The 15318-nt window shown below is 43.4% G+C and overlaps 1 protein-coding gene across 1 annotated transcript in view; it reads left to right on the top strand.

Moving 5' to 3' along the window:
- npas3 (neuronal PAS domain protein 3) overlaps positions 1 to 15318 on the top strand; it is a 223096-nt gene that overhangs the window by 144110 nt on the left and 63668 nt on the right. The window contains 1 exon segment of the mRNA XM_026306705.1: positions 8339 to 8428. Within this exon segment, the coding sequence (XP_026162490.1) occupies positions 8339 to 8428 (90 nt within the window).

Raw genomic sequence — 15318 nt, 5'->3', positions numbered from 1 at the left:
GTTTACGCTCTTGTTTAACCAATGAGGAGAGGAAATGTGCTCACATGACTTCCATGTACTGGTGCGTTTTGGTAGAATCATGGGTATTGTAGTATTTAGACCCATTGCCTCTCAGACAATGTTGAAATAATAGAAACTGGCCATAACATAAACTATAAGGTTGTTGTGTTATGTTTCTGTGATTCATCAGTTAGAATCAGGTGAAGGTGGAAAACAAACCTGGATCAGTGGCTCCTCATGTAAAACCACTCACATAACCTTCATTTCGGTTTTATTATTGTACACATTATTGTACTGGGCACCGGCTGAGGTTTCTGCTGGTTGTCACTGGTCTGCTAATGTGACAGCTCTGTGCCACTGGGAGCAGATAAAACCAGTAAGAGAAGCAAGAGAAGTAAATAAATCCAAATACTGATGTTACTGACGTCTTCCTGAAGACGTGCGGCCGAGGTCCAGGACACCAGGCTGCTTTACCTAAACAAGAAGCAGCTGATGAAAATAAAAACAAGCAAATATCATGTTTACAGGAGCTGAGGGACGGAGCTTTAATTGTCCCTGTGCAGCTGAGGATCTGCTGCTCCAGTTGTTCCAGTTGTTGTTAATGTGTGAACTGGGAGCAAACTGGGAACCAAATGAGTGAACTATGGCTTTAAAACCCAGAGGGTCAGACTGTAAAGAGACATTTGCTGGAAAGAAAACACACAGAGACAGATACGATTCATCCATGTTTACATCTCCACCTTCTCCTCCCTTCCCTCGCTTCCTTCCCTTTATATCCATCCTTTCCTTGTCTTGTTCTGTCTCTTTGTTTTCCTTCCTCTTTTCTCCCCCTCTCACTGCTTCTCCAGTCATCTTTTATCTTCCATCTCTCTCTTTCTCATGATCTCTTATTTTCCTCCTCTTCTCTCATTAGCCTCATTCCACGTCGTTTATCTTCTCCCTCTTCTTCTTTCCTCCTTTAATGTTAAGTGATGGAGATGAAGTGAAAGAGAGGAGGAAGAGTTAGACGGTGGAGGCAGGGAGACACGGGGGGATACCCAGGGAGGTAGACAGCTCCTCCATTAGAAAACCACCTCTCTGCTTGGAAACACAGTTGTATATTACCCACAATGCCCTGCAATTAAAGAGAGCACGCCACAAATCAACCCTGCTGTTACCAGGATTTCTCTTTTATTCTTCTCTGTCTCACTGTGTTTGGGCAGCACCTTGGCTTTAATGAGAGGAACCTCAGTGTGCAGCGCTTTGTATTCGGTCCGTTCCTGTTTCCACATGACACAAAACCAGAACCATGACGACATCATCTCTTTCTTGGACTGAACCTAATAACCTGTGTTGTTCGTGCGAAGGTTACTCACTACATTTGTCACGTCAGCAGATAGTAGAATAGTAGATGCCACAGTTTAGTATCACCTGCAGATACCTGTCTGTTAGTCATGGTAACACCTACGTTATATGTTATAGTGTGGACTGTTAGTGCAGTCAGAACCGACTGCCCTCCAACCCATCCACCATCTCTGAGGTTGAGCTGGAGCAGCAGCTATGAGCCAGATCCCCATGACTTTGTAGTCTCACATGTATGTTAATGTATGTTTGTCCACATACTTATGGCCATACAGTGTGTCCTTTACTTCTTTTTATATTTTTTATTTTTTCCCCGTAGCTCTTTGTTTGTTGCGACTGATCTTCTTCTTCTTCTGTTGTGTTTTAATCACGTTCTCCTCCCTCTCCCATTTCTTTTCCTTTCATGATTTCTTTATTTGTCGTTTTCCTATATATCACCCTCCCCTCCATTTTCGTCCATTTTACAATTCATTTGTTCTCTCGCTCTCTCCACACACACACAAACACACACACACACACACAGTCTGTTTTTCCATTTGTCATTAAGAGGCTGAGAGCTAGACAGTAACATTTAAACCACCCGTTCTGAATGGTTAAAAGATGGCCTCGTGTGTGTGTGTGTGTGTGTGTGTGTGTGTGTGTGTGTGTGGGGCAGATCGATGCAGTAATCTGCAGAAGGTGGGAAGCAGAGGGAGCGAGCCATTCAGCAGCGCTCACTAATCAATTGCAATTCTTTCTTTTACTGTCTGAATGCCCAGATTTAGATGTGTGTGTGTGTGTGTGTGTGTGTGTGTGTGTGTGTGTTAATTCTTTCTTTTACTGTCGCCAGCTCTACATTTAGATCTGTGTGTCTCTAAGTGTTTGTGTGTGCCTCTGTCTTTATGGTTTTTTAATGGATTTCTTTTAGTGTGTGTGTGTGTGTGTGTGTGTGTTTCTGCGTGTGAAGTTGGTCCAGATGGTGGCGCTGGTGTGGAGCAGTGTGTGAACAGGGAACGGCGTCACATTGTGAGACATCGGGTTCTGTAAATATCATATGTCCAAACTGGCAGAACCATTATCATCATCAGTTCCATCAGTTTTATCCAGTTAGACCAAGACAGAAATGACAACAAAGGCATTAAATCATAAATAGAAGAAACGAAACGTTCCTTGTCTGAGAGAACGTGTCGTATGTCTGCAGCCACAACAACTTCATCCTGTGGCTAAACTGCCTTAGCCTCCATTTTCTAGCTTTAACCACGTCACATGTTCTGGAGCTGTTTCTAAGATTTGTCTCATGCAGGTGCTTTGACAAAATAAAGTAACTTTAGTCTTTTAGTTGTGTCAGTCTGGCAGACCAGACGAATTCAAACCAGATCTAAACTTCAGACCCAAATGCTGAGACTAAACTTTTCCTTATGTTAAACCTGAAGCTGTTTCTAATAATTTTTTAAAATAATTTTTACATTTTATGAATCAAATAGCTAATCAAAAAAAAAAATCATTGGTTTAATTGATTTTAATGTTTTTAATTTCATAGTTTTTAATAAAATAAAACTAATAAAATAAAATATTTATTGGGAATCGTATTCCTGTTTTTTAAAGTGAAAACTTCAATGTGTTTGTTTTGTTCAGAGGCTTCAGTTTCCTGCAAGAACCGACCGTGTGTTTTAGACACTTACATTCTGGTTAATAGAACAAAACATTTCATTATGACAGAGGAATGAGAGACGGGCAGCGCACACTCACGTGCACTAACCTCCCCACCTCCCCGCCATACACACAAACCACATCGGTGCAATCCGTCCACAGACACACAATAAAATAAATAAATGTACAATCAAAATTGCAATTACCTGCAGAATTTGTGAAGGGTAAACAAATCTGTGCCATCCCGCCCCACACACACACACACACACACACACACACACACACAGCCCACCCACTCACACTCTCACTCCACACGTGCGCACACACACCGACGCAGAGAGCGGCGTTAGCGTTCTCGTTAGCATGCTGAAATGAATACAGTTAGATCCAAAGCAATTTCCTTTTATTTATCTTAGCAGCCGCGCATAAATAAAGGCAAGGGCATCCAGGCAATTAGCATAATTACTATGAGGCGGTCAGACCCTCTGTGATTTCATAAAGAGACACACACACAAACACACAGGCCGCTGCCACAGGGTGTGTGTGTGTGTGTGAGAGAGAGAGAGAGAGAGAGAGAGGGGAGATAGATCCAATGACTGTGAGTGTGTGTGAACATGTTGGTGTGTAGTTTCCTTCATGTGTGTGTTGGTGCGTGACTTTTGCTGTAATGTCCAATGGTTCCACCTTTTCTGTGTGTGTGTGTTTTCTACACATTTATTTGTATTGTTACTTCACTTTCGGTGTGTGTGTGTGTGTGTGTGTAAAAGTTGTCCTTGGTCGGTCTGCACGGTGCGCACACACACACACACACACACACACACACACACCAATCTGAAGTCCCTGTGTGTCTGTATGTTATTAATATGCAAATACAAGTAGAAAAACAACAACGGCCATGAAAAACAATATCCCAACAAACAGGCGGAGGTCAGCTGATACTGGATCTGCTGGTTTCATTGCTTCTCCTGGTTCCCCTGTTCCCACTTGTTGCATTGGTTCCATTATTTTCATCTGCTTCAGTCACAGTTTGACTATTTCGGGCCAGAGTGTTTTTTCTGTGTATAACCTGAGCTAAGTTTGGGTTTGGTTTAATTAACCAGGTTCTGATTGTTGGGATTTTGGATCAGACTTTGGGGTCAACTCAGTCTCTGACAGAACTCTGACTTGGATTAGGTCCAGGATCAGGTTCAGATTGGTGTCTGAGCTGGAGTCATGCCAGAGCCCAATGCTGTAACAGTCCGTGTGTTCCCCACAAAAGGAAGCAGCCACAACAATAGACAAGGGCACTGTTGCATCTTTAGTTGGACTTAAATCAGGTTTGGTTCTGACTCATGACTGTGCATGTGAGCACACTCACGTCTGGAGCTCAGCTCAACTCAGACTGGGCTCAGGTCCTGCTTGGACTGGGTTTGGATCTGGCTTGGATCGGGCTCCGAGCAGAATTTCCAACACGTGTTTTGTGTGTCTGCGTGTGTGTTTTAAATCCTCGTTTGACTGATGTTTGGCTTCGTTTCTGTTCTGCTTGTATTTGGTTTGATATCTGCACAGCTCATCTTTTTAAATGTGCGATGGAAAATGTTCAGAGCTGGTGTTTCACATTTGTTTCTCACTGGTATTGTGTCGTTCAAAATAAACACAATATTAAAATAATCCCAAACACACAGTGCTGTAAACAAAAAGCAGGCCCTCCCTGCGTATCTTCCCTTTCAGCCAGATTAAAGCAGCTGGCATTAGAAGTAGAAAATGCAGCTGCAGGTTTATCAGAGGTGTTTTCCTTTAGCGAGATTGTTTTAAAGGCTGCTGCTCCTGCAGAAATGTCAGTGACTGAGGCTTGAATGTTGTTTTCTGAGTGCTACACCGACCTTTGTGCATCTTACAACCTTTCACTGACCTTTCCAGACCCCGCCGACCTTGTACATAATTTCTGGTGTAAACTAAAAGGGGCAGAAAAGACAAACATGCAGCAGAAAACAGTGTTTGGTGTGAGTCACTGCTCCAATAATCTGACGCCTGTTTAACCTCTGGGAGGCACCCTGGGACTTAACGAAGCAGTCAGCAAGGTTATGTTTGTTTACAGCACATCTTTGTCTGTGTGTGAGTGTGTGTGTGTGTGTGTGTGTGTGTGTGTATTTACATCAGCATCATATCAGCATAATTTACACACACACACACACACACACACATACACTCTTCCACCTTTCAACTCGCTTTCCAATTCTAATTAATCCGTTTTAATCCGTCTGAAATGGGCAGATTTGCTTCCCTTCACCTGGAGCTGCTTGTTGCTAAACCTGGACCTCAATCACACAAGATGATAAAAACTGTAAAAAGTAAAACACAGGCTGCGATTATCTCCACATCTCCTCCTTTTGCAGTTGTGTTGTGCTGCTCTAAGGGGGAGGGAAGTAATCCATGACCTACAGGGGATTAGTGGTCATGTCACAATATTCCAAGAAACCTGAGCAGCAGCACGGAAAACACAGAAAAACAGGAAAATATCAGGTTCACAAAGGAGCTATTCCTGGATCCTCCAAGTGTTACCAAACCACGTCTCCAGCTGAGATTACACGCCTGTCATCACCTCAGAAATGGAAATAATACATCAAGAGCTGTGATTGGTCAGTTTGGGCTTACTGTGTTTTCTCCTGCAAGTTTCTGATTCAGGCGGACTGAAGACAGCTTCATCCTTAAAGTGTGTACTCACTGCTGACGTCTTCAGTCCTTTGAACGGATGAACATAAACATGGCGGAACAGCGGTCGTCTACCAAAACTGTTACCTGGAGCACGAGAGCAGCTGCGGTGGAGAATCTGGGCCAAGAAGGAAAATAAGAGGAAGGAGAATTTTTTTATGTTGCATTTTGACATTAAAGGGTTAAAAGCTGAAAACAGTTTGTTTCATGACATTTCAGCTTATCATGACTTTGACATTTCTCAACGTTTTGATTTTAATCCCAAAAACATTAAAAATCCTCCTCACATGATTCAGGTTTTGTAATATTGAAATTCCAACATTATTCCTGACATTTCCTCCTTATTCTCAGCGTTTCAGTGTCAAAATTCTTCCCCCTTCTTGTTTTCCATTAATGTGTCTGTCTCAGAGCAGCCCTCCGTCACTCCTATGACTGAACCAATGACGTAAACATAATAAACATAGTCAGAATATGAAGCTTCCTATGAACTGACCAATATTATGCTGCTGGCGTCCCCTGCTCCGCCCGGATGGCTGCAGAAAATGAAGCTGGTCAGTGACTTCAGGAGTAAATCTGGTTTTAGACACACCCATGTGGACCGAGCTGTTCACGTGTCACTTCATCCACTTTATTTTTGTCATCATCATGTTAGCTCTGCAAAGCCCAGGTTACACAGTGCTAGTTTAACCTTTGATGCTAAGCTAGTCGGCGCTAACGACAGGTCTAAATGTCATCTGAGGATAATTGACTCATTAGAGGACGTTTAGTGTGAAGGGCGACGGAGCAGAGACCAGCGATCTGGACCAGAACCAGAGAATATACAGATAAACCAGTCTGCATGTAAACCAAGTGCACACAGCTACACACACACACACACACACACACACACACAGTATGACTCAGGCTGTGTGTTAATGAGGAAACCAGCATGGATGGACAGTGATGAGGCTCATTGACGATTAACATCTCATTAGCATGTCATTATCTGAGAGGGCAGACTAAACAGGCACACACACACACACACACACACATATATTTATATCATTCAGTATTTTTAACCTCCAGCCCAGTGCAAGAGGTTAAAGGTCAACACCAAACAGAAAAGAGACATTTAGGTGCCTGTTTATTAAAGTCTTGCACATTTTTCAGTCGTTGTTTGGGTGAAAATCAACCGAGCTCTGGTGTTTCTCATCTGATTTATTACAGGGACAGTCCATTTTTCACTTGTCGTCTTTCTTTTCTCCTTTTTCTAATAATTTGAGCAATTCATTCCAAAGGGCTTTATTGGCATGAGCGTAATCAGATGCAGGATCGACAAACCGCATTGTGTATGCAGACATGACTGCACAATGCAAGGAGACTGAAAATTGATAAATCAAATAATTATCTAAAATATCTCACCTCTCTCTCATTATACTCAACAGTATTAATAACAGAGAGAGAGTCATACATATATATATATATATAGAGCATGTCGGGCTAAACCCCCCCCCCCCCCCCCCCCCCCCCCCACACACACACACACAGACACACAGAGCTGGTGTATTAGCAGCAACAGTAGGGAAGCACATGTAATTACCCTGCCTGACCTCAGGAGTATTAATGCCTCAGTGTGTGTGTGTGTGTGTGTGTGTTTGAATCAGTGCATTGTGCTGAAGGACTCGATTGTTCTGCCATGATCTTCACATAACGACAGCATTAGACACACTCAGACCTGTGTGTGTGTGTGTGTGTGTGTGTGTGTGTGTGTGTGTGTGTGTGTGTGTGTGTGTGTGTGTGTGTGTGTGTGTGGGATTAGCTGCTGAAGTCGAGCCTTCTGCCGTGATCTTCACATAAATACACCATTAGACACACTCGTGTGTGTGTGCGCGCGCGCTCAGACAAACTTACCTTCCCACATACCTGATGCTTGGAGACAAGGACCAGCTGTGTATTACTGCAGTATTACTGTAGGATACATTACTGTCCCGCTGTCGTGGTCGTGTCTTCTCCTAAACCTGTACGTCGTGTTTGTCATGTGCGTTTGGCGTCTGTGTGAGACACCGACAGTTTTAACGAAGAGTCTGTATTTGATTCCCTGGGAATGAGAACATGTTGGTTTGTTATTGTCCTGCAGCACGACCCAGAACAGACGTTAACCCGCATCTGTTGAAATGTGCAGTGGTGCCAACTTTACGGCAGATTTATGCTTCTTGCGACATTAACACTTGGACGCTAGTGTGTCTGCATCACCCTGCAGTTCCACAGCCAAAGCACTAGGTGGCGGTGCAGTTTCTGGGCCACAGTGTTGAGATTTTTACTGTACAAACTAAACAGATCTTGGAGTTGGGGGCTAATGGATGTGGACCAGCAGGCGTCAGAGGAGATGGCCTGTGTGACCCTGAATTGAATTGTTACTATCATTATTATCCTTATTAGTAATATCAGTATTATTATTATTTTTATTCTTTTCTGTCCTGATTGTTGTTAAATGACGCCAGAAACCTCCTTTTATCTGGTTCTGAATTCACTGGAGTCCATAGAGGATTTGCTCCTGAGGTTTGGGTTGAATTTGATGAGAAGAACCGGTTCTGTGTGTCTGCACAGCTTAGCAGCAGCACAAAGTATAAATGTTCCAAAGGTTTTGTGAAGGCCATTAAAACTCCCCTCTTTGCTCTGTGTTTCTGTCTGGTTTCAGAGTCTCGATGGGTTTGTATTTGCACTAAACAAGGAGGGACGCTTCCTCTACATCTCCGAGACCGTCTCCATCTACCTGGGCCTGTCACAGGTAAGTGAGACGCCTGTCAGTCAACTCACATCTTATCTGCACAAGAAACACAAAGGAAGCTTCTCACAGCTCGGTCGCAATATTTCGGTTCTTGGTCTCGTTCTCTGATCGTCTCTGTCTCTTCTGTCTCTCTCTCATGTCATTACCAAAGACAATTCCCAACAAATTAAGGCTCATTTAAAATCTCATCAGCTCGTCGGACGGTTGTTGATTTGTGCAGCGAGCGTCGATGCATATTTTATTGCAGTGTGTGTGTGTGTGTGTGTGTGTGTGTGTGTCAGGGACACTTCATTGTACTTTGTCAGTTCAGTAACGAGTTATGTGTCTCAATTGGTTCGCTCTCCACCAGTTCCTGTTAATAGAGACGGGCGTCCATCCTGAAGGTCGACACATCGACCTCGGGGGCGCTGATGAGTCGGTTTTGATGAGCTGTGTGTGTGTGTGTGTGTGTGTGTGTTCATCCTCACTAATGTGTTTATGTGTCTGACGTTCATTTAGAGACATCGGAGAATGAGATTTGGGCTCAGATTCAGAGACTTGACTCAGAGTTGTGCTCGTTCTGTCTGCAGGGTCAGGCTGAACCAGAGTCTTGTATGAAGGACTGAGGTTATTGACACACGAAGAGTATTTGTGATCAGTGTTGGGCAAGTTTACACGTTTGTGTTTATTTCTTCTGGTTTTAGTTTTTCAGTAGAACTTTTCAGTAGAACAGTAGAACCCAGGTCAGTCACAGCTGTCAGTGTGTGGAGGTTTGGGATGGGGGTGTGGTCCCACCCTAACACCCATAATCCATGTTGTCTCTCTGCCTGTGGAGTTAAACTCACTAAACAAGCCTCTGAATTAATACAGAATATTTGTCAATGACAGCAAATCTGTGTTCAGATGCTAAATGAAGTCGTCACTGGTTTAATTTGCACCTTGTTGTTAGCGCTGACTGCTGACCGACTGAATATTGTCATTGGGCAGAATCATTTTGGGGACGTTCACTGGTTTTACTCCAGAGACGTGTATAGAACATCAGAACATCAGAACATCAACAATTAGAAATCGAGGCCCCGTGTTCGTCACACTGCAGGTCGCTCACCTTTGCGTGTTTTAGTTGCGAACTGATCCGTTCAGTTCGTGGAAAAATGATAATGAAGATTAAATGTGAATGAAGGAGCCTCCAAAGAACAGTGTTTTTAGGAAGGAGCTCATGTTTGTCGTCTCCCAGTAATCTGCACTGGGCCTCCCTGCCTCTCTCCATTAGTTTAATGTGAACTTGTCTCTCAGATATGGGAGTGAGGAAAAAAGGCCAATCAGTTTACCAAATTAAAGAGGATGGCACATCACTCCTCCCTCTCTCTCTCTCTCGCTCTCCCATTGTCACTGTGATTCTCTATCTCTCTCACCCCTCCCCCATCTTGGATTAATTCCCCCACCGAGATTGATTGATGATTTCTATCAAATAATTGATTAACTGTCAAATTGGGTCCCTTAAGCTTTTTCAGCAGCTCCGTCGAGCTGGTTATCTTGTTCTCTCAGCTTTTATCAGCTGCTGAAGAAGTGGCACGCCGATTTAAATAAAAAAGTGAGAGAGAGAGAGAGCGAGTGATCGAGCTTGTCTCTGCCTTGTACGAGTCTCACCCTCTAATCCTACATGTGTACACAGAGTTCGTCGACCTCCATCCTCTTAATTGCTCTTCCTTCCTCCACTTCTTGTTTAATCACTGCCCTTCCTCCTTCTTCTTCTTCTTTTTTTTTAAAGAAGGAAAATATATCGCTAATTATTTTTCAACTTTAATTAGATCGAGGGGTGCAGGAAAAATGGCAGGGTGGTGGGGAGGCGGCGGCGGGGGGATTTTTTTAAGCCTTTTGACAAATTGACGAGGTTATGAATTTTCTCACTCGGTGGCCGGTGCTGAAACAATCTTTAGGCAGATTTATGTGTAAAGAGGATTTGCCAGTTTAACTCGTTTCTTCGCCGTCTCGTTGGGGGAGATGGCGAACGTGGCCGGCCAATCAAACAGGCCGTTAATAGAGTCATTAACAAAGAGCGAAGCTGTAATTAAACACGGCTGCTGAGTAAAGTTAAAGTCCTCCCTCCCTCCTTGACTCCAACACACACTCTCCTTCTCCTTTTTCAACTTTCCCTTCATTTTTGAATTTTAATTCTTTGCAGTAAAAGTTGATGAGCTGGAGTTTGTTATGGCTGTCTGTCACTGAGATACAGCTCTGAGCACTTATTTATTGTCAACTTCCTCAGCCAGAATAAATTAAAAAAGCATGAAGGCCCATCAGTAAATACAATAAACAATCCTTGCAGCATGTACACACACACACACACACTCACACACACACACATAAAGCACATCTTTTTCCACTTGTTGCCTAAAATGAATTAAAATGATGGACATGAATCAGTGTGTGATCAGGACGAATCATGAGAGAAGCTGTGTATTTGTAGTTCCTGTACAGACACAGTGACTATAAGACAAAGGCTGGTGGTGAGTTAGTTCACCAGTAAAACCTTTTGTCCATTAACGACAAAGAGATCTAGTTTTAATAAAATATAAAAACAGAAGCAGGTAGAAGCTGCAGTGATGTTTCTGTTTCTGCTGCTTTGCCTTTTAAAACATTCACTGACAGCAGATAAGTGTCTGTGGGGAACGTGTGTGTGTCTGTACCGTCAAACTTTTCATTTATTATGAACTTTTTAAAAAAAAAAAAAAAAAAACCAACAGTTTAGTCACTTTGAAATTAGTGCAGGTCATGTGACAAGGACTAACCAATCAGCTTCGCCCTTTGCGTAACGACGTCCATGGATGGACGTGATGTTTCTTCTTTCTTCTGTCCAATCATTAGCAGAGCTGCTGCAGGGAATCCTTTGACATCCTGTAACCTCCTCGCCCTGCGACGATGAGCACAAGCTCCTCAGATCAGCGAGGCTGTGGTTTTTTCTTTAACGAGCCCTAAAGGTGAAGGAAGCAGCGTTTGTAGGCTCGTCTTCCTTTGCAGCAGTGATATTCATGTTCACGTGGTGCAGGTTCAGATAAGTTAGGCAGGTTTGATGTGTCTGCACTCACCAGTGAACAATCTCGACACACTGCTCGTCTTACTCGCTCGTCCTCGTTTCACCAGGAAGCTGAGGAGTTCCTAAACTGGACACCATGATGATGAGAGGATCTTCTTACTTTGGCTTCTTGGTTTGTTCCTTGTGCTCCAGTTCCACCACCTGATATGTTTGTGAGGGAGCTCAGATCAGAGCAAATACCAGATCTGTTAAAGTTTGCATTTTGTTCACATGCACTGAGATGGTACAAATCTGTGTCTGGCTGTACGTGTGTTTGGTGAAACCCAGCTCTCCCAAAACCTGGTCCTCTGCTTCACCTTTCTCATTTTAACCAGACAGACCAGAAGAGCCGAGTGTGTCCAGAGAATTCAGGAGTTGTGCCTGATGGAAATGAAAGTGTTGGCAGGAGTGCAGAGGAAACTGTCGTCTTTGCAGCAGCATGTCTCTTCTGGTATTCTACATTTTGTAATTGTTTCTACGGCTTCATGCTACGTTCACAGCCAGAAACCACCGGAGTCTTGTTGTTTAGTGGAAAAATCGGACGGATTGAATGTTTTTCTTTTTGTTTCCAGCCAAACAAAACAGTTTGAATTTTATATCTTTCGCTCCCATCACTGCCTGGGATTCTGTGGCCTCACGGCACCATGGAGCACTTTATTAGGAACCCCTAGAGTCCTTGAAGTCATTGTTAAAGGTGCACTGCTTCATAATCAGAAGGGTGTCTCTGCTCCACATTCACATGCTGAAGGGGTTCAGAATATTAGGAACTCCTCTGAAGAATAGAATACAGTCCAGTGCCTCCTCATCTATAGCTACGATTCAATAATAATAAATAATAATAATAACATTTCTGCTAATTTAGCTGCAGACAGATGTTATTGCAGGGCAGATGTGTTGGATTAGACAGGTACACCTGACAGAGTGCTCAGAGGGCAGTTCGTCTCTGTGTCTGCTGCTGTAGGTGTTTTTGGTAAAACCTGTTTCCAGAAGGGCAAAGAGGCTGAAAACTTTTTCTTTTTTGTGTTTTGGCTTTTTGGTTTGTTTCCTGTCCGTGCGCTGAAACGAAACAGGTGGATGGAAACGTACTTTGTCTCTGTCCTGTCGTTCTGTGCAGAGGCAGACAGCAGGAGGATCCGTCTCTCCGTAACACCCTGTTGATCCAACAACACATCCTGCTGTGTGTGGTTTCATGTCCATATAAATATTTTTTGTGAGTTTGCATGTGTGTGTCTGTTTATGAGACCAGGCAACGCTTGCAGCTGCCCTCTTACAGATCTAATTGAGATGTGTGTGTGTGTGTGTGTGTGTGTGTGTGTGTGTGTGTGTGTGTGTGTGTGTGTGTGAGCAGCAGATGGCTGTGTGTCCTCTGCCTGATGGTCTAGAGGAAAATAATAACTGCGTCGTCCCGGCCAGACCCAAATTAGTCTGCTGGATTCGGGCCCGTTACGCCCAAATATGGTCGGCAGCCAGCTTCCCCTCACGCCATGCCGGCATATGCAGCGGCGTGGGAGAGCGCACACGCTGCAGGCCTGACACAGGTGATGTGAGAAGGAATTTGGCTTTAAAATGGCGTCAACTCTGAGAACAAAACAAGTCCCTGTTTTCAAGAGGAAACTTTCAGACTTTCCATCTGTTTGACGCTGGAAGGTCTGAAGCTCAATATTCCACAGTCCAACTTCTGTGACTGGAAGCTGCTGTTGGAGCCATTTTTAGTGAATTGAGCGTCATTTATTCTGTTAATATCATATCAGGGTCAGAGCTCCACAGTCCACAGCCTCAGGTAATAATGGACTTAGGGAGTCCACTTTGTAGAAAACAGGATGAAAGAAATGCTGTTTCTAAGCTGTAAGTTTGGGTCTTCATTTAACTCCTGACCTCAGTATTAGTCAAATCCTGTTGTAACGTTGACGGTTGATTATTTTTGTGGGATTTTGATCCTTTGAGGATAATTACCTGCTTTAATCATCTGTGGAGGAAACTGAGCTTTGCCCTGATGAATGTTTCCAAAACATCAGTTAATAATTAATGAACTTTGAAAAAAGACTCTCACAGCTGCTGTCAGTCCTGAGTCGACTGACACGTCAAACCTCCTGTCTGCAGAAACATACACACAAGCTTTTCTTTGTGATGCTGGAGAATCGAGTCGAATCCTGATTGAATACAATACGTTCCTGGATGTTGTCAGGACAGAGAGTGGAGCCTCACACTGCCAGGATTTAACACAACAAACAACTAAATCTGCACCACAAAGTAAATGCGACAACATGATGTTGGTAAACTGCTGTTTGTTTGTTTATCACCAGATTTGTGCATCAATCAATGAGCCTTTAAATCCCCGTTTTGGGGACCGGTTTCTTGTCCCCACAGTGACAGTGTAAACAGATTCATGTCCCCACAACATGAGTAATACCAGCTTGCAAAAACACACATGTGCAAGGTCATTTTCCTCACACACATACACACACACACACACACACACACACACACACACACACACACCAGTGCACATGGGGGTTATTGTGCTCAGTCCACACACACACAGGGTCATTGGAAAGCGAGACAGAGCCTGATCTCTACTCTTTCAGTCCGATCCACATTCCCTCAGAGAGGCCAGGCAATAACACACACACTCCTCCCAGTATTCCCAGTGGGCTGCTGCTGGTCTGCAGGGGAACGCTGAATGCATTAGCATTAAGCAGCTGCAGCAGACTGTCCGACTGTCGACCGCTTCCTTCCTCTGCTCTCAGTGTCCACAAAGCTGAACTGAAGCTCCCATCCCGGGTCATCGATCGAATTAATTCCATTAATTAGATGTTTTTGTTTTACGAGTGTGAGAAATGTCTAAATTACAAAACCGAGATTTTCACTTTCTCCTTTGTTCGAACTCAAATCGGCAGCAGGACAAACCTGTTGCCGTTTCAGTTTTATTGAAATGTATTTAAATATGTTAAAATAAGGTTTTGTCAGAGCTCGGCTGTGGCACAGCTGCTCCTGGTGTTATTGTTCACACTGTGTGATATGCAAAAGCAGAACAGGTGCACTAATGTTTCTCTTTTGTTGATGTTTCACATATGACCTGAGAAAAGTATTTTGTCCAGAACTAAAATAGCCAAAAAAAATAATCAGAACAATAATCAAAAAACTGATTATTCTGAATATTGTAGTTATTTTATTTTCATTGTTTGTATTTTATTTATTTCAGTTTATTCTAATCTCCTTTTTTTTCTTTCCACCTTCAGTTTCTCCACCTTCTGTCCTTCTCTGTCTTTTTTACTCTTTTCCTTCTTTGTGTTTTTGAGACAGGGAGGTCGGCCATTTGCATGAGGTCAAAGAGGGGCATTCTGGGAGATGGAGGAGGGAGGAGATGGGGTGAAGATGATGATGATGAGGAGGAGGAGGGATGGGGGGTATGGGAGGAAGGTCACAGTTAATTGAACCACCCTGGTGAACTTCTGCACACACACACACACACACACACACACACAGTTTCATTCATAATAGATGGCCCTGACTCCAGAGCTGCCGTGTCGCTCTGATAATACAATATGTATAATAACCCTAATAGGTGTGTGTGTCCTGGTGAGAGATGGAGGGAGGAGGAAGTGAAGCTGAGCAGAAGAAAGAAAAACCAGCGAAGAAGAAATTTTAATTTTTCAAGGGATGAAGGAAAAAATTAAAAACAAAATTAGGGAATAGTAAAATGAGTAAATCACCAAGAGTGACGAGGAACATTTCTTGGGTAAAGAGGGAGCTCAGTGTTGGCTCCATCATGAACAACCCTGACCCAGAACTGGTTCAGACCTGTGGCTCCAGAGTGTTTTCCAAACCAAAGCTTCTA

This window comes from Mastacembelus armatus, chromosome 22 (genome assembly GCF_900324485.2).
Source record: "Mastacembelus armatus chromosome 22, fMasArm1.2, whole genome shotgun sequence".
In the NCBI taxonomy this organism is placed as follows: Eukaryota; Metazoa; Chordata; class Actinopteri; order Synbranchiformes; family Mastacembelidae; genus Mastacembelus; species Mastacembelus armatus.
This window is presented reverse-complemented; position numbering and strand designations above follow the sequence as displayed.